The sequence below is a fragment of the Mustela nivalis genome (genome assembly GCF_964662115.1).
Source record: "Mustela nivalis genome assembly, chromosome: 16".
Classification (NCBI taxonomy): domain Eukaryota; kingdom Metazoa; phylum Chordata; class Mammalia; order Carnivora; family Mustelidae; genus Mustela; species Mustela nivalis.
In genome coordinates this window covers 21,665,083-21,688,530 of record NC_139035.1, presented here as the reverse complement: position 1 = coordinate 21,688,530, position 23,448 = coordinate 21,665,083, and the positions used below count along the sequence as shown (strand labels likewise).

Genomic DNA, 23,448 nt, shown 5'->3' with positions numbered 1-23,448 from the left:
TTATGCGTATTTATCCTTTTTACCTGAATGATTTGTGTATATAAATAGTATCCAGTCATCAGGTATCTACTTTAATGGTGGTTTGACCACCATTTTACATTTATACTTCCATTTAATCTAAATAAGCAGATTAGTAAGTTACATTTTAATTCTGACATACAGTTTGTATTGATTTGATTGAATTACATGGTGAGTACTTTGCTTTTCTTTTAAAGACATTATCTGAAAAAGAGGCAGAAGCAAGAAATCTGCAGGAACAGACTGTGCAGCTTCAGTCTGAGCTTTCACGACTCCGTCAGGATCTTCAAGATAGAACCACACAAGAGGAGCAGCTCCGACAGCAGATAACTGAAAAGGAAGAAAAAACAAGAAAGGCCATAGTAGCAGCAAAGTCAAAGATTGCACATTTAGCTGGTAAATTTCTGTATATGCTGAAGTTTGAACTTGAGAGTGAAAGTTGTTTATTTGATGCAGGCTTAAAATTTAAATGGGAAAGAAATAAGTAAATACTATGAAGTGGTTTCTGTGTGTGTGCTTTAAATACTAGAGTGGGATGCCTGGGGGGCTCAGATGGTTGAGGGACTCGATCTCGGCTCAGCTCTTGATCTCACTATTGTGAGTTCAAGTCCTGCATGGGCTCCACACTGGGCATGGAGGCTACTTTAAATGTATATAAGGCTTATTTAATTAGACACAGAATTAGAACAGTCTGATTTTTCAAATGATGAGCATGTTGCTCATCTATTTATGAACCTTTCCTAATTGTTGGCTACTAATTGGAAGTACTGTTGGCCTTCTGCTTTGTTGTGTAACTGTTAGTACCTTCTGTTGGTGATCCTTTGGGTCCACAGTGTGCTGTTCAGAGGCCTTCTGTAAACTCCTAGATGACATTGGATCTTACCAGCCCAGTGATTTTACTTGCCTTACTTCTCTGAGGGCCCCTCCAGCCCTTCGGGGAGGATATCATATCCAGTTTGTGAAGGGCCCAGTGCTACAGTGTCCTGGACCTTACTGCACCTTGCGTGCTGTTCTGCTTAGTGAGTGGGTAAATAAAATGACCAGTCAGCTAGGTTTTATTGTAAGCAATTTTTTAAATGATCTGTAATATAGTGTTTCAGCAATTATTTCATTTAAAAAAGTTACCTAATTATTTTTAGTATGTGCTTTAGATTATATGAAATGAATATTTGACAATTTATAGTATCTTTGTATTTTAATAATGTGTTGAAATAGTAAAGGCTGTGTGAAAGGACTTCTGACTGCAGTTTATGAACATCCTTTATCTTTATGAGATCTTAGAGAAAGTTACGAATTTTTATGTTGCAGTAGGTACATTTCATATTGGAGTCATAAATATAGATATGTTTAAAATTTTGCTTATTCAGATATATTGTATATCAATTAATTGTAGCTATTAAAGCTCAGGAATAGAATCTGATAACAACCTTAGTGTACCTGTTGAAGTACACAAATGTTCTTTACTTCCAGTGTTTGATTATAATATTAATAGAATCACATGGTTACTTCTTTAGGTGTGAAAGATCAGTTAACTAAAGAAAATGAGGAGCTTAAACAAAGGAATGGAGCCTTAGATCAGCAGAAAGATGAATTGGATGTTCGAATGACTGCTCTTAAATCCCAGTATGAAGGTCGAATTAGTCGCTTAGAAAGAGAACTCCGAGAGCATCAAGAGAGACACCTTGAGCAGAGAGATGAGCCTCAAGAACCTACTAATAAGGTGGTTGGCTAATTCTGTGTAAATAAATCATTCTGTCCTTGTACATTTTACTTGAAGGTATCCGGTGATTTAGAAGCTTTTGTCAGTGAATTTTGGCTAGACAAAATATACCAAGAGAATTAATAAAAGTAAAATATTTTGATGGCATTGTTGAGTGAACTCTCGTAGGGCAGGCAAAATAATCCATAGTTTTCTTTTTATAGGTCCCAGAACAGCAGAGACAGATCACTTTGAAAACAACTCCAGCTTCTGGTGAAAGAGGAATGTGAGTTTTAGTTCTCTCACAGTTTGTTAATCTGTTTTTTCTCTTAAAGTTTCTTTTAAACTTAAAGCAAGAGTTAGTGATCTTCGAGGAGAAAACAAATCTATATTATAAAAATATGTACTAATGAGCTATTTATCTGTGCAAAACTGCACCATGTAGTTACCAACCCTTTTTTCCAGAACTCTTGTTTTCACCATACTTTCCTGTCAGGTAGAGCTTTGTGACCAAAAATCTTATTTTTCATCTTGTAGACTTCTAAGAGGCTACTGATTTTCTCTATGATGTCATGTGATAACAAACATCACATAGGAAGCTAGGCTAAGACTTGGATTCAGTGATCAACAACTGAATATATTCTACTTGGTCAGGATGCACAATTATAGAATATTTCTTGCATAGTTTTTAATGCTTAAATTCAAAACTTCTTCAGTAAAAGTTTTAAAATATTTAGTGAATAAAAAATACAAAATTATATTCTATAATTTTTTTTTTTAATCTATCAAAAGTACCCAAAGCACGTTTGGAAAAATAGAATTAATAGGGTCTGAGTTTATATCTCTATCATACTTGCTGAACATTTATTGAAGAAACCCATGGTGCCATTTTTTCCTTTTTAAAGCTTTATTGAGATATAATTAACAACCCCCACAATTCACCTATTTAAAGAGTACAGCTGGGGCTCCTGGGAGGCTCAGTGGGTTAAACCTCTGCCTTCGGCTCAGGACATGATCTCAGGGTCCTGGGATTGATCCCCTCATCGGGCTCTCTGCTCAGTGGGGAGCCTGCTTCCCCCTCTCTTTTTCTGACTGCCTCTCTGCCTACTTGTGATCTCTGTCAAATAAATTTTTAAAAAAAGAGTACAACTCACTGTTTTTTGGTTTACTTATTTATTTGTTTATTTATTTTTTAAATTCCAGTATAGTTTATATTTATATATATATATGTATATATATATATATATATATATATTTAAAGATTTTATTTATTTATTTGACAGGTAGAGATCACAAGTAGGCAGAGAGGCAGAGAGAGAGGAGGAAGCAGGCTCCCCGCTGAGCAGAGAGCCCGATGCGGCTCAATCCCAGGACCCTGGGATCATGATCCGAGCCGAAGGCAGAGGCTTAAGCCAATTTCCAGGATAGTTAAAATACAGTGTTATATTAGTTTCAAATGTTTTATAGTGATTCAGTGATTCTGTATGTTACTTGGTTGATCATCATAAGTATACTTTTTTCCCCTTCACCTATTTCATATTCTTTGTGTAAATACCCAGTAGTGTAATTACTGGATCATATACTAATTCTATTTTTAATTTTTTAAGGACCCTCCATACTATTTTCCAGAGTGGTTGCACCAATTTACATTCCCACCAACAATGCACAAGGCTCCCTTTTCTCTACATTCTTGGCAACACTTGTTAAATTTTGTCTTTTTGATACTAGCCCTCTGACTTGGGTGAGATGATATCTCATGGTGGTTTTGATTTCCATTTCCCTGATGATTAGTGATGTTGAGCCTTTTTTCATGTATCTATTAACCATCTGTGTGTCTTTTTTGGAGAAACATCTATTCATGTCTTCTGCCCATTTTTTAATTAGATTATTTGGGTTTTTTGAATTCTTTTTTTTTTTTTTTTTTTTTAAGATTTTATTTATTTATTTGACAGAGAGAAATCACAAGTAGGCAGAGAGGCAGGCAGAGAGAGAGAGGAGGAAGCAGGCTCCCTGCTGAGCAGAGAGCCCGATGCGGGACTCGATCCCAGGACCCCGAGATCATGACCCGAGCCGAAGACAGCGGCTTAACCACTGAGCCACCCAGGCGCCCTTGAATTCTTTTTTTGAATGAGTTCTTTAATTTAGATGTTAACTCCTTATCAGATACATCATTTACTGTTTTCTTCTCCCATTCTGTATGGTGTCTTTTGTTTTGTTAATTGTTTCCCTTACTGTGTAGAAGCCTTTTATTTTGCTGTAATCCCAATGTTTATTTTTGCTTTTGTTTTCTTTGCCTCAGGAGATGTAATCTAGAAAAATGTTGCTATGGCCAGTTTCAGAGAAATTACTGCTTGTGCTCTCTTCTAGGCTTTTTCTGGTCCTAGGTCTCATATTTAGGTCTTTAATTCATTTTGAGTTTATTTTTGTGTATGGTCTAAGAATGTGGTCCAGTTTTATTCTTTTGCATGTACCTGCCCAGTTTTCCCAGCACCAATTCCTAAAAGACTTCCCACTGTAAATTCTTCCTTCCTTTGTTAATAGATTAATTGACCATATAATCATCTGTTTATTTCTGGGCTCTCTATTCTGTTCCATTGGTATTGTTTCTGTTTATGTGCTAGTATCATACTGTTTTGATTACTGTAATATATCTTGAAGTCTGGGATCATGATCTCCAATTTTATTCTTTCTTAAGATTATGTGGTGGTTTTTTTTTATAAAGTATATGTACTTTATATATTTATAAAGTAAATATTTATAGTCGTTTTTTATGAATCATTATTCTTACATTCTTACATTCTCCATAAGTGCCAGCACATCAGACCCACCAACAGCCAATATCAAGCCTACTCCTGTTGTGTCTACTCCAAGTAAAGTGACAGCTGCAGCAATGGCTGGGAATAAATCAACACCCAGGGCTAGTATCCGCCCAATGGTCACACCTGCAACTGTCACAAATCCTACTACTACCCCAACAGCTACAGTGATGCCCACTACGCAAGTAGAATCACAGGAAGGTAAGTAAAATGGGAACAGATCTGATTGGATTGACTGCTTATTTAGATTTCTTATGAGAAGATGATAGCAACTTCAAGGATAAATGAGATTTCCACTAAAGCTAAAGTCAAACATATAGTAAAAGTGGGTAGTTAATATTTTCAAGGGTGTGACTCCTAGGATACTCATTAGTGTAGTGAATTTCCTCCCTCTTTCCATTCCCTTCCTTTCTGCTTCCTTTTGAAGCTGAAGAAGGAGGAAAATAACACATTTATAAGTATACAGCATGTTTTTCTAAGGCCAGCAGTTCTACTCCTAATGGTTAAAGACAATGATATGAAATCTACCTTGGAAAACCATACAAAAAACACTGGTTTTTCACTGAAACTGTCTGACTTTTTTACTTTGTTTACTTTTTTCTTTGTTCCCCTGGGTAGCTTTTTACTCATTACTGATGCTTAATAAAAATTTATAATTTGTCTTTGAGTTTCTTTTATTTATTTATCTTATTTAATTATAATTTAAATAAAATCTTAGGAAGAGTTTTAGATATTTATTTAATTATGCCACCATAAACACACTACCATGGCAGGCACATAGGCATCACAAAAAATGCATAATACATTATGCTTACCCATACTGTTTTTGTTGAGTGAATGGTAAGAGATATAAAATAGACAAAATAACTATATACACAAATAACTACAAAAACATTGCCAGTTACACAGTAGGGAGGTAAAATCCAGCTTTGCTAGGAATAGAAAACTTAATACATTAAGTATTGTAATTCTTTTTCAGCTATGCAGTCAGAAGGGCCTGTGGAACATGTTCCAGTTTTTGGAAGCACAAGTGGTTCTGTCCGTTCTACTAGTCCTAATGTCCAGCCTTCTATCCCTCAGCCAATTTTAACTGTTCAGCAGCAAACACAGGCTACAGCTTTTGTGCAGCCCACCCAGCAGAGTCATCCTCAGATTGAGCCTGCAAATCAAGAGCTATCCCCCAACATAGTAGAGGTTGTTCAGAGTTCATCAGTTGAGCGGCCTTCTACTTCCACCGCAGTATTTGGCACTGGTAAGCTTGGTTTGATTGATTGATTGATTTTTATTTGAGGGGAAGCTTAATTTTAAAATGAAGTTAGAGTATACCTGTGCATTTATAGTTTCTTGAATGTAAAATACACATCTTGAGTATTCTTTTGACATACTTGTTTTCTAATAGTTGTTAGAAAGGACAAATGGATTCCTAACACTTGATTTCATGTTTATTACCAGATCACTTATTTTCATCACTCATATCTTTGTTCTCCTCCAGTTATTTTGACTGATTTTTTAAAGTGATACAACCCCATAACATTATATGTAACTTAATACAGGTTCTGAGAAAAAAGACATGTAAGAGAAGACCATATAAGGATTTTCAAATCTAAACATACAATATAAGTTTTGTTATCATAGGAGTCCTGGGTTTTATAACTATAGAAGGGCTTATGTAAACTTTGCAATTATATCACTACACAATGAATCAAATGCATTGCTGTAAAAGTTGATGGCGTTTACTAATCACAGGTGAAATTGATACTATAAGACCATTGATTTAGAGCCCAGGTTGCCCTTTGTTTACAGATATTAGCAGAAGTAAATTACATTGAGTTGTTCAGTTAAGTGTTTACTATGTCTTCCTTTAGTTAAATGACCAAAATATTTCAAAAATTAACTTTGTCTCATTGAGTTCACTATCATCCTCTAATTCAAGATTTAAATTATGTAATTTCAAAGTGTCAGCTACCCCAAGTTCTTCTTTGCCTAAACGGACACGTGAAGAAGAAGAGGATAGCACCATAGAGGCATCAGATCAAGTCTCTGATGACACAGTGGAAATGCCTCTTCCAAAGAAGTTGAAAAGTGTTACCCCTGTAGGAACTGAGGTAAAATACTCTTTCAGTTACAACATTATTAGGTGAATGGACCAGACTCCATTACCTAAAAAACTCCTGTTGAAGTTTCAACTGACAGCTCAGGTGCTGTTGCTGTTGCCAACATTTTTTTCTAATTCTTAGTATATCTTTAATTTAATTATTTGTCAGTTCAGTTTAAAAACAGTTACAAAACACCTAGGTGGCTCAGTCAGTTAAGCATCCAACTCTTGATTCAGCTCTCTCAGGGTTATGAGATCAAGCCCTACTTTGGGCTCTGTGCTGGGCGTGAAGCCTGCTGAAGATTCTCTCTCTCCCTCTCCTGTCCCTTCTCCCCGACCTCTCTCTCTCTTAAAATAAAACAAAACACAGTTATAAAAATCTAATTTGTATTCCATTCCCAGGTTGGGTGTTTTTTTATTTTTATTATTTTTTTTTAATTTATTAATTTATTTATTTGACAGACAGAGATCACAAGTAGGCAGAGAGGCAGGCAGAGAGAGAGAGAGCGGAGGAAGCAGGCTCCCCGCCAAGCAGAGAGCCCGATACGGGACTCGATCCCAGGACACGGAGATCATGACCCAAGCTGAAGGCAGCGGCTTAACCCACTGAGCCACCCAGGCGCCCGGGTGTTTTTTTAATTCAAAGGATAAAGAGTTTAAGTTTCATGAACATTTTAAACCATTGTCTGCCTTCTTTTTCTCAGATTAACCGAAGCTATATCCCCTTTATTTGCTTTTTTGAAGCTAAAATTGTAGTGAATTAAGTTTTACTCCAAAACATTAAGACTACTCAGTTAATATAATTAGCATGTATTTAATTAATGTAAGTCTTGTTTATACTGAATAGGAATGTGATTGATTATATCATATAATATAAGAACATTTATATTGTTATATTGTACTGCTTCATAAAATTAGAGATTGAAGCTTTAGTTTATTGAGAGAACTAGCTGAGCCAGATGATCCCTCATCTAGTGAATTGATCTGGTTAACACACTTGTGTGTTATGATTCAGGAAGAAGTTATGGCAGAAGAAAGTACTGATGGAGAGGTAGAAACTCAAGTATATAACCAAGATTCTCAAGATTCCATTGGAGAAGTAAGTAAAACATATTTTAAATAGCAAATTGTTGCTTTTAATGAATGAAATTTGCTTTGACAAATTGAAACATTATTTGGACTTCTTTTAAACTTGATGCTTTTAAACTTCATGGAATATTGGAGTTACCATCGCAGTTTCTGCTTTGCTTTACTCCTAATTAGTATACTGCCTTAGAAACGTCATGAAAGAATTTTTTTTTTTTTACCTCAGTCCATTAGGCATCTGTCCATTGGGCATTTGACTCTTGATTTCGGCTCAGAGCATGATCCTCAGGGTCATGAGAATTGAACCCTGACCGAGCAGTGTGCTCAGCACGGAGTCGGCTTGACCCTCTCCCTGTGACTGCTCCCCTAGCCCCTATTCATGCCTGTGCACACGCACTCTAATAAGTAAATAAATAAAATCTTTTTTTAAAAAAATTTTTTTGTTTATACTTGGTACAGATTTTGGCAAGCCAAGAGTCGTCATGAGTAAAGATTAATCCCATTGATTATTTGGAGGTATAAGTGCTGGCTGAGTCTTGAGTTAATCTATATTGCCCCTCGATGGTCCTCTGTTGTTCTCCCCTCTCTTGCTTCTCTTACTGAATTAAAATAACCTATGAAAGGAAATGCACTTGTGTATTTTTTTAATTTTCTGAACTCTAAGTGAGGCCTTTCCAGAGGCGCCCTCACTAGGGGAAATGGGTAGTCTCTGAAGCTACAAACCATTAGGTTCCGTTCCTGACTGTACCATTTAGAAGCTATGTGACTATGGAAAGTCATTGATTCTCTCTAAGCCTTGGTCTCCTTATCTGTTGAAATAATATAACATGATTTTTAGCATTATAAAGTACCTAAAATAGTACCTGCCACACATTAGGTGCTCAAAACACTATTTACTTTTCTTTCATCCACTCTGCCACACTAATTGAGAATTCAATTCATAATTTAACTACTACTAATAAACTCATTACTGTGTATGCCAAGTGTTCTAAGAAGTTAGCATTTATTAACAAACTTAATCCTTAACAGCCCAATATGGGTAAAGAAACTAATAGTCGAATAAGTAACATACCAAAGTTCTGATAGCACCGAAACTGGAACTTGAACTCAGGCTGTCTAGGTTCTAGTTATGCTCTTTTCCCTGAAAGAGTTTTTGCTGGATTAATTTTCAGGATCATTTATTCTAAAATTGTCTGTTATCTCAAGCTAATTATAAGCAACCATAGATTGCAAGTGAATTTTAGTTTCTTAGATGCATTAATTTTTAAGTTAATTTTCCCTAAGAACAGAAATCCAGACCTTAGAGATGAATGCATAGTACTCTAAATGACCTCTATTTCATGTATCCTTCAGAGGTCGTATCTGAAAAGTATAATAAAAGTTTTGAAATAATATGTGAATTTCTAATTTATTGCCAGACTTGGTTAAGTTACACTAAAGTCTTTACAAAGCTTTTTCTTGAGATTGGCAAAATTGTCTGACTCAAAGTGCCGTTTGGCTTCCATTCCACTTTTAGCACTATCTACTGAATGTGTAACAGTTCGTTTTTCTGATTTTCTGACAGTGAAGCAGATGTTCTTTATAAGTGTTGCTTTTCTTGAAATAAGCACGTCCCTTTGAAGCCCATTTTAATTATATCATGAATTGCTCATTTTTTTCCATTACAGCAAATGTAATCTTTATGAATGAGTTCATAAGAGTTTTGCTTAGGCTTGTACAAAAAATAGATTGCCATGTGCTTATCTAAAAAGTAGACATTTAATTTTTTTATAGTAAATAACAAAAATAAAGCTTTAAATTACAGTTTATTTCAGTAGCCAACAAGATGGAAATATGAGGATGAATTAAGCAAAGAATTATTTTTGTTCCTGATGTCTTTAATGTGGTTTGAAGGCTTAAAAGAGTGAGTTTTTAGGAGGAGAAGTGCCTTTGTAAATTTACAGCAATAATAGCTTATTTTGTTTAGTGTGTTTCCTAGACTATTTCTGGTTTGGGGAGTAAACTTTTTTTTAAATAATAGTAAGTTGCAGGCCCATGGATATTCTTTTTTCTGACATTGGTTTACAACTGCATTGTCATCTAATCACATTGGTTGTTGAACACTTCAAATATAGCTAGTCTGAATTGAGATAAGCTGTGAGTATAAAATATACATTGGGTTTTAAAGACTAATTACAAATTTTAAAAGGTAGAATATCTGATCGGTAATTTTTAGTTTGATAACATACTGAGATATTTTGTATATATTAATATCATTACACTAATTTCACTTGTTTCCTTTTTTAAGTTTGAAATGACTACTAGAAAATTTAAAATCATGTAAATGACTTACATTGGGGATGACAATATGTTTCTTTTGAATAACACTGATCTATAATATTCCCCTGGTAGTTATGAATACACATATATTTATATTTATATATATGTAAATATATACATTCACATATATATATCCTTTTTTTTTCTCTTTTAGTGATTAGCCAGTGAGGTTTTTAATAATTCTTCTATAGGAAGACAGTAAAGAAATCCAATGATTTATTTTCTTTAGCATGTGTTTCAAATTAATTCTGCTTTTTTTGTTTTTTAAGATTTTTTCATTTGTTTTTAGAAAGAGCATGTGAGTGAGGGGAGGGGCAGAGGGAGAGGGGGAAGGAATCTCAAGCTGACTCTGTGCTGAGTGTGGAGCCTGACTTGGGGCTTGATGCCAGGCTCAATCTCATGACCCTGAGATCATGACCTGAGCCGAAATCAAGAGTTGGACACTTAAACTGAGCCACACAGGTGCCTCAAATTTATTCCTTTTTTTTTTTTTTTTCTTAATTTTTTAAACAGATTTTATTTATTTACTTCAGAGAGAGAACGAGAGCATGAGGTGGGGAGGGACAGAGGGAAAGAGAGAAGCAGACCCCTGCTGAGCAGGGTGCTCTTGGGCTCAATCCCAGGACCCTGGGACCATGACCTGAGCCGAAGACAACTAACTGAGCCACCCACTCTAATTCTGCTTTTAAAACCATATTTTAAAAATAAAATGCTACCAGTCCACATGTATATGTACTGTCTTACATATATAGTATCTCACTGGTAGTTTTAGGTATATTTAACATTCTAAATTTTTAAGTTTTCATTTTGTTACTCTTAAAGGGAGTTACCCAGGGAGATTATACTCCAATGGAAGACAGTGAAGAAACCTCTCAGTCTCTGCAAATAGACCTTGGACCCCTTCAGTCAGATCAGCAAACAACAACTTCATCCCAAGATGGTCAGGGCAAAGGAGATGATGTCATTGTGATTGACAGTGATGATGAAGAAGAGGATGATGATGAAAATGATGGGGAACATGAGGTAAATCATCCATTGTTTTGTTTTGTTTTTTTTAAAGATTTTATTTATTTATTTGACAGACAGAGATCACAAGTAGGCAGAGAGGCAGGCAGAGAGAGAGAGAGGAGGAAGCAGGCTCCCCGCCAAGCAGAGAGCCCGATGCGGGACTTGATCCCAGGACCCTGAGATCATGACTGTTTTGCCTTTTTATCCAAATAGTTCTGAAATTAATATTTTTTAATGAAATTGAGCATAGAACAAGTGATGAAAAAAATCCATCTTTTTTCATTGCTAAGCCCTTTAGGATTTGCTAAATTTGTTAATTAAACTTAATTTTAAATCTTATTGATAAGAGACTGGATTTAATTATAAGCTCTATCATTTCTAGAGATAAGAAGAGAGTAAGATTTTTTTTTCTTATATAATCCCATAATTTTTTTCAAAAAATAATGGAGGGTTTTTTGTTGTTGTTTCTTTGCTAATTGAAGCATATTTTAAGTGAAACTATATTTTATTTTGGGAATTAAACCTATATTGACAACCACTCATTTTAGAAGCTTTCATTAATCAAACAATGTTTTTTAAAAGCTCATAGTGTAGTATAATTTCATGATTTGTTTTCTTTGATTCCACCCTTTAAATTTAGAAATAAAGTGGCATCTGACACTTTGTAGACATTTAGGAGCTTTGGTCTTTGAACTGATCTCATGTGAACAGTTAGAAAACAGAACTGATGATTATTGTACTCATTCCAGTAAGCCTCACAATTTTGGTATTTGCTGCCCCTGAATGTATTCCATACAGTTCTCGAGACATCTCTTGTGTCCTGATCAGTGGTGTGTCATTGAACTTTTTAGATATGCTATCAAGAAGTGCAGAATATGTGTGCTACATCTAAGATCTTGTTTTTACTTGGGCGTGTGTCTACCAGGATTACGAGGAGGATGAAGATGATGATGACGATGACGAAGACGACACAGGGATGGGAGACGAGGGCGAGGACAGTAACGAAGGCACCGGCAGTGCGGACGGCAATGATGGATATGAAGCTGACGATGCTGAGGTAACCGGCTGGGACTTTGATCATCCACTTTCTTCAAGAACTTTGCAGAAAACATAATGATTTCCAAGGATATTCACAGACCTATATTCTCAGAACACTAAAACTTTTTATACCTTTGGGGTTTTTTGTTGTTACTGTGGTTTAGTTATTCTGTTTTAAGATAATTGTTTGATTTATTTGCTCTTAGTCATCATATTTTGTTTATAGGGCGGTGATGGGACTGATCCAGGTACAGAAACAGAGGAAAGTATGGGTGGAGGTGAAAGTAATCAGAGAGCTGCTGATTCGCAAAACAGTGGTGAGACCTTTTTTCATCTCTTTTTAATTGAATGCTTCTGGTAGTGTCTTCTAAATTAGGATTGCATTTAATTATGTAGGAAATAACACTCAGTAAATTGGCAAGAGATTAGCTTATTTCTAGGTTTGCTGCTATTATCTTACAAAGTCTAATATATTTATCACTCTGAAGTCATACTGTCTTTTCTAATACATCAAGCTTCTTTAAGATTCCAGCGTTCTGAAATCTGTAAAGTGTTACAAGTACAGTGTGTTGCTGGTCTTTTTACTAAGTGGAAAAGTTAAATTAGGGACCCCTAACAGCAGTATTAGCAGTTCACAGTCAGAAGAGGTTGTCTGAATCAAGCCCACATTTGAAGGTTTATGGGTATTGGAGCTTTACTGGTTGACTGGTTTTTACATTGAATAAAAGATATTTTGGTTACTGTGACATACTTTTGTTAAATATTTGAAAGGATGAGTCCTGACCTCACTGAAATGTTAGGTATTAAAGGATTATGGAAATCATAGAAAGTAATTTTATTTTAGAATCTTTTTTAAATGTGTTAAGGAATCGGTAATCATCTGGTATATTACTCTGATTTTACAGATAATACTGAGCTAAAATCATAAATGGTAACATAGTAAAACCTTATATATTTAGACTGTTGAGAAAACAGTGTGTCTGAGTTTCCATATGAGCCTGTGTGTATAAGAATGCAAGGTACATGCTTTTTTGAATTAAGATAAAGCAAAGGTGTAATCAACCTTTCAACTTTAAAGTTTTTTAAGAAAAAAATATTAATCCATACACTAAAAAATAGTACTGCTTTCTAGGGGACATAAGGAGAGAGATTGATGATACTTTGGCCTATAAATTATATTTTATAAAACACTGTGGATTTAAGAAACATCTTGTGTGTGTCATATAGTCAGGATACAGGAGGAAGTATTTTTTGCCTCCTTTGATATTATCACTAAAAGTTAAGTTTTTGGGGGGGCTAGTGTTCATAGCCATTTTTCCCATATACAAAGCATACAGTAGATGCTCATTGAATCCCTTTGAAGACTTTGTTATTTACAGTCATGCAAAAATAGGCCCAGTGCTCTGGATAAAAATAAATTAGTGGATGGATTTGGTATATTGCCAGAAAGTTACAAAAAGAGTGCTTTTCTTGAGCAGCTGTACTTGAAATTAAATTACAGTTGACACTTGAGCAGTGCCGGGGTTAGGGACTCCAAACCCCCTGCATAGTCAAATATTCACATATAACTTTTGATTTCCCAAAAACTTGACTACTAATAGCTGACTATGGACCCAGAAGCCTTACTGATATCATTAAAATAGTTGATTACCACATATTTGTAGTTTATCATACTGTAATCTTACAATAAAGTAAGCTAGAGAAAAGAAAACATTATTAAGACAATCATAAGGAGGAGAAAATACATTTACAGTATGTACTGTAAAAAATCCCCTGAAAGTGAACTTGTGTAGTTCAAAGCCATGTTGTTCAAGGGTCACCTGTGTTCAATTCTTATAATAAGCTTATCAGTTTAGGTACCAGTTAAGAATCTGAGAGTGAGTGCCTGGCTGGCTCAGTCAGTAGTGCATGTGACTCTTGAGCTTGGGGTTATAAATTTGAGCCCCGTGTTGGGTGTAGAGGTTAGCCAGAATCCGATTCCTGACCTTGACTTGTAAAACCACTAAATTCTGATAGCCTACTTTCACAGTGAGAGACAGCTTCTGTTGTTTCTAGCATGTATGTAGAAGACCTAGACATGTGAAGAACCATTGACATTCAAAGTTTAAGAAATCCGGAATATAAACGTTATCTTTTAATTGGTTCCATTAACCAACCTAAGAAATAGACCCGAAGAGGTTAGGGGATTTGCCTTAAGCCATTCAGCTGATAATTGCACTCCCATTCTCCACACCTCACTTCTTTCCTTCTGAAAGTATTGGTGAGGTGAACATTCCTAGTGGTGGGATTTATACCTCTAGGGAACTGTCCCAGTTATTCTGTGGTAAATTTAGTAGTTCAAAATAAGCTTCTCTTTTCCTGTAGGTGAAGGTAATACAGGTACTGCAGAGTCCTCTTTTTCCCAGGACATTTCTAGAGAACAACAGCCATCATCAGCATCTGAAAGACAGACTCCTCGAGCACCTCAGTCTCCAAGACGCCCTCCACACCCTCTTCCGCCACGACTCACCATTCATGCTCCACCTCAAGAATTGGGGCCACCAGTTCAGGTAGTAAAAGTGAATGTTTTAATGTTTTAGCATATTTTTATAAACTTTTTTGAACTGAAATGAATCTCTTATTGTTCTTGAAATACAGCAGTAGTTTAGTTTACTTCATAAGTAATGTGAACTTTGGAAAGGGCAAGGCTTACTAAAAGTTGTGTATAAATTGAAATAGTTACAATTCCAGCAAATAAAGATCCGGTCACTCTTTGTACAGATTAAAAAAGAAAAAGGGTCTCTTGGATTTTAATTAAAGTAAATTTTATTTTAGCAGCTAACTACCATGTATTTTGAAGGTTTCTTTCTCTAAGGTGCTTGTGTGTGTTTGTTATTGTTGTTTTCAAAAAGAAATGTCTGTTCTGCTTAAGAGACATTTTTTCTTTCATTTTTTTTCAGTAGTACATGTTAACTTCCACTCTTATAATTACGGAAAGGATGCATGACCCTCAATATGTAGCACCCTTTATAATAGGGTTGGACATCTCTTAATCAGAAACTTGCAGAAACAGCAGAAAAACTACAAAGGCTTTTAGTAATCTAGTTTGAGTCTTATCCTGTAACATAGTGTACTAAAAACTGCCAAGTGGGATTCTGCTAAACTACCACAGATGAAAATAACCTCATTCTTTAAAAATAATAAATTCTTAATGGATTATGTGTGGATCCTACAAAATATACCAAATCTACAGATTTAGATTTGTCCAAATTGGGGAACAGTTTATATGAAGACAGTATTACTGTTTGAACTCCAAAGGATAATTAAGCTTTAAGATCCAAAGACATACTTAACCAATGTTTTAGGTTAAGGAAGTAGAAACTAGATTAGATACATACAAATAAAATAGGATCAGAGATTGGCTTTAAATATTGGTTAATATTTTGTGTGGGTTAATAAAAATATTTGGTGGTTTATGTAATACTATTTGCTTATTTATTTAAAGACTTTATTTATTTGAGAGAGAGAGCACGAGAGCAGGAGGGTCAGAGGGAGAAGCAGACTGCCCACTGAGAAGGGAGCCCAAAGTGGGACTTGATCCTGGGACTCTAGGATCGTGACCTCAGCTGAAGGCAGTCGCCCAACCAACTGAGCCATCCACGCGTCCAAAAATTTATCACTATTTAAACAGAATTCTTTAGTGCAAACATCAGTAATTTTTCCTGAGAAGATATTCTGATGGTTGTATTAACTGCTAACATTTGAGTTCTCTTGTTACCATTGTAATAAGCTGTATCTGTTGGTACTTGGTTCTTGTTTTATTGCCTGATTCCTTGAAACAAATATAATTCCTTTCTTGACACAGAGAATTCAGATGACTCGGAGGCAGTCTGTTGGACGGGGACTTCAGTTGACTCCTGGAATTGGTGGCATGGTAACTATCTACCCATTATGTAAAAGTGACTCATTTGTTTAGCAAATAAGTGTATAGTTCATATGTATGTTTCTGTCATATCTGTTTATTCCCCCATTTCTGTCTTTGTTTTAGCAGCAGCATTTTTTTGATGATGAAGACAGAACAGTTCCAAGTACCCCAACTCTTGTGGTGCCACATCGTACTGATGGATTTGCTGAAGCAATTCAGTAAGTTAAGGAAAGAGAAACACATTTTGTGACTAATAATTTTCTTCCTGTTTCCCTGTCAGTTTCTTTATATTTGGTAGATTCATTACGTGTGGAGTACTCTATTGTGTACTAAGCACTTGTGGTAGGAGGGTTGAGGATATAGTGTTGGGGAAAATTATATAAAGGTGAGTGAAGTGGGGGCACCTGAGTGGCTTAGTGGGTTAAGTGTCTGACTCTTATTTGCTCAGGTCATGATCTTAGGGTCGTGAGATCGAGCCCCATGTCAGGCTTCAAGCTTAGCATAGAGCCTGCTTATGGTTCTGTCTCCCTCTCCTTCTGCTCCTACACCTACCCCCCACCCCAGCTCATGCACTGTGCACTCATTCTCTCTCTTAAAAAAAAAAAAAAAAAAAAAAGGTGAATGAAATATAGTTGCTGCCATCAGGAATTTGAAACATAAAGGCAGAATAAGAGTGGCTAACACACAAACTTCAGGGGTACCTGGATGGCTTAGTCGGTTGAGTGTCTGCCTTTAGCTCAGGTCATGATCCCAGGGTTCCTGGGATTGAGCTCCACATTGGGCTCCATGCTCAGCAGGGAGTCTACTAGTCTGCTTCTCTTTCTGCCCTTCCCCCCAATGCTTACAATCTCTCTCTCAGATAATTTTTAAAAGAACAAAACAAAAAAATACACAAACTTCAGAGTCAGAATACTGTACTGCTTACTAGTGTATCAGGTTATTTAGGTTCTCTATTCCTGAGTATCCTCATTTACTAAGGGGAATAATAATACAGTAATTCCTGTAATTCCTACCATGTAAGTTGTGAGAATTAAATGAACTCAATTTATGCTAACATGTTTAAAATATTCCCTGGCACATAGTAAACGCTGTGCAGATGTTGATGAAGGTGTTGGTAATGATTGTGATGAGATGATATTACTTCAAAAGCCAAGCATATGAGGAACTGTTACCCAAACAATCTAGAAGAATAAAAGCATAAGCAATAGGCTTAAGACAAAAGAAGTGATTTAGTCCAGCAATCAGGAGGAAGGAATCTGAGACGACTTAATGAGGACAACATTGAGTTGAGTCTTAGAAAAGAACACCTGACACTTACTGAACATTTCCATGAATCAGTTTATTTAATCTTTAGAGCTATGAGAGTGGACACCATTAATGTTCAGTTTTACAGATTAGGAAGCACAGAGTTGTAAACAAATTTGTGAAAGTTCAGACAGCCAGAAAGTGGCACTTTTTGGTTTAAACCAGTTGGTCTGGGTCTAGAACCTAAGTTAACTATGCTATACGACTACTTTTAAAGGATAAAAAAACTTCCTGTGTGAAGTACACGTTTAATTGTGGCTGAAGTATTACCTGCATACCAAGATGTAATTGAGTAAATGAAAAAGTTTCCACAAACTTGGGAAAAGATTGATTGTTCTGTAGTATATGGTACATATAGCCAGACATTCAAAACCTTTTTTTTTTTTTCTTAAGATTTTATTTATTTATTTGACAGAGCACAAGCAGGGGGAGTGGGAGAGGGAAAAGCAGTCTCCCCACTGAGCAGGGAGCCCAATGTGGGACTGGGATCATGACCCGAGCCAAAGGCAGATGCCCAACCAACTGAGCCACCCAGGCACCCCAAAACCTTTTTTTTAAGATTATTTATTGATTTATTGATTTGATGTGCACGCAGAATCAGGGAGAGAGGGGAAGGAGAAGAACAAGCTCCACACCAAGAGCAGAGCCTTAGACGAAGCTCAATCCCATGACCCTGAGATCATGACCTGAGCCGAAACTGAGAGGCTGACGCTCAGCTGACTGAGCCACTCAAGTGCCCCTATCAAACCTATTTTAAACTTGTGCAGTTTACCATAACTCATCTTGATTAACACAGTTTTACAATCACTGTCTGTTCCTCCCTTCTGGAAGTCAGCCTGTCAGAAGCAGACACAGGTTCTGAGTGACAGCCAGTCGGCAGATTCTTGCATAGCTCAGAATGCAAGATTCTTTTATAGTAGGATAATTTTATGAAAATAAATTAAAAAAAAAAAGAAAAAGAAAATAAGTTTTAAAATCTACCTGAAAGAGAATGTTCTTAACTAAAGCAATAATGTTGATGTGGAAAAGAAAAGAAAGAGTTAATTTCAAACATAAAATCCATAAACATTAGTGACTGGCTAGTGAAGAAAGGTAGGGTGGGGAGTGGGCAAAGAGAGATAATGCTGTTTTATATCCTGGGCTGTGGGCGGGAAGATGGATGTTAGTGTTATTAGAACAAGGGGAAAACAGGTGTCTAACCAGCTAATAATAGAATTTTTCTAGACTTTGGGAACCATCTTGTGAGCTCTTTCAGGTAAGAAATGGGGTAGAGGTGACTTGATTAATCTATGGCTCAACAGTGAAAGCTAAGATAAAACTTTGTCTTGTGACTTCATTCTCTTTTTCTGGTGCATCTCATTTTAGATGTGTATTGTTTTTAGTGTATCTACATGAAGTTAAATGTCCAGCAGATTCAGGAAATGTGAGGCATAGTTCAAGAGACCTGAAAGTTACATGTAAATTGCACATATATAAATCATGTGTAATATTATTAAATTCATTCACAACACAGATTTTAAGAATATTATTATAAGGATTTCGGTATCAACTTTACTTCAGTCTGGTTTTTTTCCTGCTTTATCATTATTCTTCCTTCTCATGTATTGTTTTCCCTCGTTGTGGTTTAAACAAGATTAACTTTAAATTTTATCTTAAGTTCATTTTTTTCTCTTTAGTTCCCCACAGGTTGCTGGTGTCCCTAGATTCCGGTTTGGGCCACCTGAAGATATGCCACAGACAAGTTCAAGTCACTCTGATCTTGGCCAGCTTGCTTCTCAAGGAGGTAAGTAAATTAATAAATGCTTAGATCACCTGGGTTCATGAATATTCAGTAATAAGCTATTCTGGTGGGATTTTTTTTAAGTGAGCAAATACAAATTTTTTTAAGTTGGTATCTAATTCCTATGCAGACTTATAGGAGAAGCTATATTTACTACATATTCAATGTTGTTTTACATATAAATCTTACCTTTTCAACAAAATTCTCAGTTCTTTGAGCATAAAGAGTAGCTTTTACATTTATTATCTCTTTTGGCTCCTAGTACAGTGTCATATGTCTACTAAGTATTCAGGAATATTTTTTGAACCAATATAAATACATAGGTACTCTGAGTCATTTTAAAGCTGTTGGAAGGAATGCAGCATATTTTATATTTAGTTTGATACTTAACATTCCTAGTTAAATGTATAAAACTAGTTAGATGTTTTCCACAAACATTAAAAATAAGAAAAAAAGATACTTAAAATAATGTGGAAAAAAATGACCCCTAAATTAAGTAATGGTAGTTGGTTGTTGAACATGAATTGTGCTCTTTGTGGAATTAATTACCTTTTAATCCTCAGTCAGCATCCATATAACCAGGTAGATTCGTGGGAAGCTATATGGCATTTTATTAAGTGAGTAAGGAACGCATACTGCTGTTACCCCCAAATAAAGATTAATCTGTAGCCCTCATATAAGTCATATATGTTTTATATAAATTTAAATTTTTATATGGCTCTTTATTTTATAGGACAATTAAGGCTTGGAAGACAGAGCTAGGCTTAAATTGGAATTCTATTTACTACCTTTGTAATTTGGGGGAAGTTAATCAACCTCCTAGAAATTCCAATTTCTTTAGGAAAAAGGGGAAGAGTAATATCTTGTAGTTTTGGTGAGTAGACTCAACCATGGTACCAGATTCATAGTTGAGTACTCAATAAAGTTAGCTTGTATCAACCCGTAAAGAGCAGCATTTTAGGTGTTTTTTCAAAGGATACTGAATGTTTGTAAGCTTAAAGGATGCGTTTCAATTACGTTTAAATTTTTGAGAGATTGATTTTTGCCTGATCAGCGAATTAGTGGGCTTCAGCAAAGTTGGGTGTCTACTGATTTCATGTTTTTCTTTCAGATACCTGGCATATTGATAGTTCTGTGTTCTTTCATTCATTCATTAATATCTAGAATTGTCTTTAGGTTTAGGAATGTATGAAACACCCCTCTTCCTAGCTCATGAAGAAGAGTCAGGTGGCCGAAGTGTTCCCACTACTCCTCTGCAAGTAGCAGCCCCAGGTAGGTACCACAGGCGGACTCATAGATCATGTGCTTTAGTGGTAAAATGGAAAACTGTGTGACACCTTCTGGCTAAAAATTAGGTAAACCACCAATTAAAGTATTCTTTTCTTTACATTTTGAAGTGACAGTGTTTACGGAGAGCACCACGTCTGATACTTCAGAGCATGCCTCTCAGTCTGTTCCAATGGTGACAACATCCACTGGCACTTTATCCACCACAAATGAAACAGCAGCAGGTGATGATGGAGATGAAGTATTTGTGGAGGCAGAATCTGAAGGGTAAGTATTTACTTTATAATTTCTGCTTGCTTTAGACTTTGACACTTGTTTTCCTTTAGCCAGGAAACAGTTTGTTGAGCTGTATTTTTAGTAGTATCCCATTACAAAAATAAACCAAGCCATACATTTTGGAAGACCAATTTTTGCATATAGTAATATATCTTAGGGCTTGGATGTTATTACAGCAGACAAGTAATTTTTGAAATGTTTATCGCCCTGAAAATTACATGATATAGTCTAGAAAAATGATGTCTTTAAAATCACTGATAACTTTCAATTCATGTAGCTGCTTGAACTTTCCCTAAGAAAGAAGTCTTTCTGTGAAAATTTGGAAATGACTAACTTTCCATTTTGTAGTGGGCTCTCAAATGAACCTCACTTACTCTTTCTTTATGTGCATTTAGAACTTGATGTCTGAAATATTAACTTCTTAAAAATTAGAAATTTTCTAGTAGTTTTTAAGACCTGATTGCATTTTAGCACATCAGTTATAAACAAAGTTTAACAAAAGAAGTGTTTTATGACACAAGTTTCTGGATTTTTTTTTTTTTTTAAGTCAAAGGGTGTAGAGTTATTTCATGCAAAGAACCACTAACATTGGTCTCAGAGAAGTATTTAGCTTTCAAAGCAGAACCTAATTCTTTTTTTTTTTTTTTTTTTTTTAAGATTTATTTATTTGACAGAGAGAAATCACAAGTAGACAGAGAGGCAGCCAGAGAGAGAGAGAGAGGGAAGCAGGCTCCCTGCTGAGCAGAGAGCCTGATGCGGGACTCGATCCCAGGACCCTGAGATCATGACCTGAGCCGAAGGCAGCGGCTTAATCCACTGAGCCACCCAGGCGCCCCCCAGAACCTAATTCTTTACAAAATAAAAAAGTTGGACTGTGTAGAGGCACAGCTAGAAGTAAAAAACAGATTTGCTAGGTAGAGCTCAAAGATTTTGTTTTATTAAGCAGTATTTACTTGCATAATTATACACCAATTCTAGTATATGAGGGAAAAAAGCAAGCCCATTATTATGCTCTAACATAGTGCTGCTTAATTTGGGGGGGGACTACAGACCCTGCTAAGAATACCAGTTGCCATTAATTTTATATCATGCATGCAAGACACTTTAGATATGTCATTTCTGGGGCGCCTGAGTGGCTCAGTCATTAAGCATCTGCCTTCAGCTCAGGTCATGATCCCAGGGTCCTGGGTTCAAGCCCTGAATCAGGCTCTCTGCCCACCGGGAAGCCTGCTTCTTTTTCTCCCATTCCCACTGCTTGTATTCCCTCTCTCACTGTCTCTTTCTCTCTGTCAAATAAATAAGTAAATAAAAAGATATGTCATTTCTAACCTACACAAAATCTTTGTTAAGTATTCCATTTTACAGTGAGAAAGCTCAGACTCAGAACATGTTAAAATAACTTGCTTAGGTCACTGGTAAGTGGTTTAGACTGGATTTGACCTGTGACTTCAGCCCCATGCACTTGATCCTTCAGTAGCACGTCTCAACTTCAGCAGGTAGTCATGAGAGAGATCTTTCAGAGACGGTGTTACTAGTGACTGCCCTGAAGCTTGCCCATAACAAAACTGGAGCAGATTGAACTTATTTTTGTACTATTCTTTCCCTTACTTGTGTTTTGATGTGCTTTATTGAATGGGAGAGAGACTGTTTGATTGAATGGGGTTAACAGCTGTTGAGCCAGGAATTCACATACCTGCAGCAGGTCTCATCTGGGCTAGAGCCCATGGTGAGTTAGTGGCAGGTTGTTTAAGAGACTTGTGAGTTATTTTAGTACTTTGCCTTCCTAGAAAAGTGTTTTGAGATTTCAAAAATCTTAGAATATATCTCATACAAATATTGCCAAGAATGTCTATATCCTTTGTCAAAAAGAAAAAATAACAAAGAAGGGAAATAAAAACTAAAATTGGAACATGTCCTAGTGAGAAGAGGAATAAGGAAAAAACAGTTTGAGCTGTCTTTTCCCCTGCTCCTTTAAAAAAAAAAAAAAATACACAGTTTCCAATATTAAGAGTCTACAGTGTTTTATTTAAGTGATAAACTGTATCAGAAAAAGTTTAGGAACAATTTAGGATACCTCCAGGATCAGTTTTGTATTTTCCAATCAATTTTTGTTTTCTTTTCTTAGTATTAGTTCTGAAGCAGGCCTAGAAATTGATAGCCAGCAGGAAGAAGAACCTGTTCAGGCATCTGATGAGTCAGATCTTCCTTCTACCAGCCAGGATCCTCCATCTAGCTCTTCTGTAGGTAAGTTCCTGCTCTGAGTACAACACAACTGATACAACAAACTTGTTTGCAAAAGACGATTTTGTTAGTAACAAAGAAATCATTCTTTTTTTCCCCTGAATTAAAAATGGTTTATTTCAAAGGGAAATTGTATTTTATTAAAGGAAATGTAGTTTTAAGACTCGGTTGTACTAGAGGTGCCACAGGGCTGTGAGGGATGGGTCACTGGGAGGGCAGCTGAGGAGCAGTACTTCAGGTTTCCTGTATCTTTAAAGAAGTTTCTTGTTATTTGTTCTACATATTAGGATTCTTACATGAGATTTGATTTGGAGAGTTGAAGGGTAGGAGGTCTGTGACTCAAAAAATATTTGAAATTTACTGATTAAACAGTTTCTAAGTTTGGCTTTCAAGTTTTTGAAGTTAACTTAAAGATTATTTTATGTATTTTTCTACAATAAAAATTATTTCTGTGGTACTTTCAAAAAATAATATTTATTGAGCACTTAACTATGTGTTGGACAGCATGCTAAGCCTTTTACATATATTCACTCACTTCTCACATCAACCCAATATGGTAATCACCCATATGGAAAT

The 23,448-nt window shown here is 35.8% G+C and overlaps 1 protein-coding gene and 1 long non-coding RNA gene across 3 annotated transcripts in view; one reads left to right on the top strand and one right to left on the bottom strand.

The window, feature by feature from the left end:
- TPR (translocated promoter region, nuclear basket protein) overlaps positions 1 to 23,448 on the top strand; it is a 66,229-nt gene that overhangs the window by 39,911 nt on the left and 2,870 nt on the right. Inside the window, exons 34-50 of one of the 2 annotated variants that reach the window (XM_082704062.1) lie at positions 216 to 414; positions 1,533 to 1,738; positions 1,942 to 2,003; positions 4,526 to 4,734; positions 5,513 to 5,785; positions 6,490 to 6,638; positions 7,644 to 7,727; positions 10,856 to 11,056; positions 11,967 to 12,098; positions 12,306 to 12,396; positions 14,444 to 14,628; positions 15,924 to 15,992; positions 16,107 to 16,201; positions 18,965 to 19,071; positions 20,245 to 20,340; positions 20,466 to 20,622; positions 22,757 to 22,875. In XM_082704062.1, the coding sequence (XP_082560188.1) occupies positions 216 to 414; positions 1,533 to 1,738; positions 1,942 to 2,003; positions 4,526 to 4,734; positions 5,513 to 5,785; positions 6,490 to 6,638; positions 7,644 to 7,727; positions 10,856 to 11,056; positions 11,967 to 12,098; positions 12,306 to 12,396; positions 14,444 to 14,628; positions 15,924 to 15,992; positions 16,107 to 16,201; positions 18,965 to 19,071; positions 20,245 to 20,340; positions 20,466 to 20,622; positions 22,757 to 22,875 (2,434 nt within the window). The remainder of the gene's footprint in view (positions 1 to 215; positions 415 to 1,532; positions 1,739 to 1,941; positions 2,004 to 4,525; positions 4,735 to 5,512; positions 5,786 to 6,489; positions 6,639 to 7,643; positions 7,728 to 10,855; positions 11,057 to 11,966; positions 12,099 to 12,305; positions 12,397 to 14,443; positions 14,629 to 15,923; positions 15,993 to 16,106; positions 16,202 to 18,964; positions 19,072 to 20,244; positions 20,341 to 20,465; positions 20,623 to 22,756; positions 22,876 to 23,448) is intronic. The other variant, XM_082704063.1, reaches the window with a different exon arrangement.
- LOC309850320 lies at positions 20,534 to 22,683 on the bottom strand. The gene is made up of 2 exons (XR_014304187.1): positions 21,475 to 22,683; positions 20,534 to 21,256 (listed from the first exon to the last, which is right to left on the bottom strand). It is a non-coding gene; the product is annotated as an uncharacterized lncRNA (long non-coding RNA).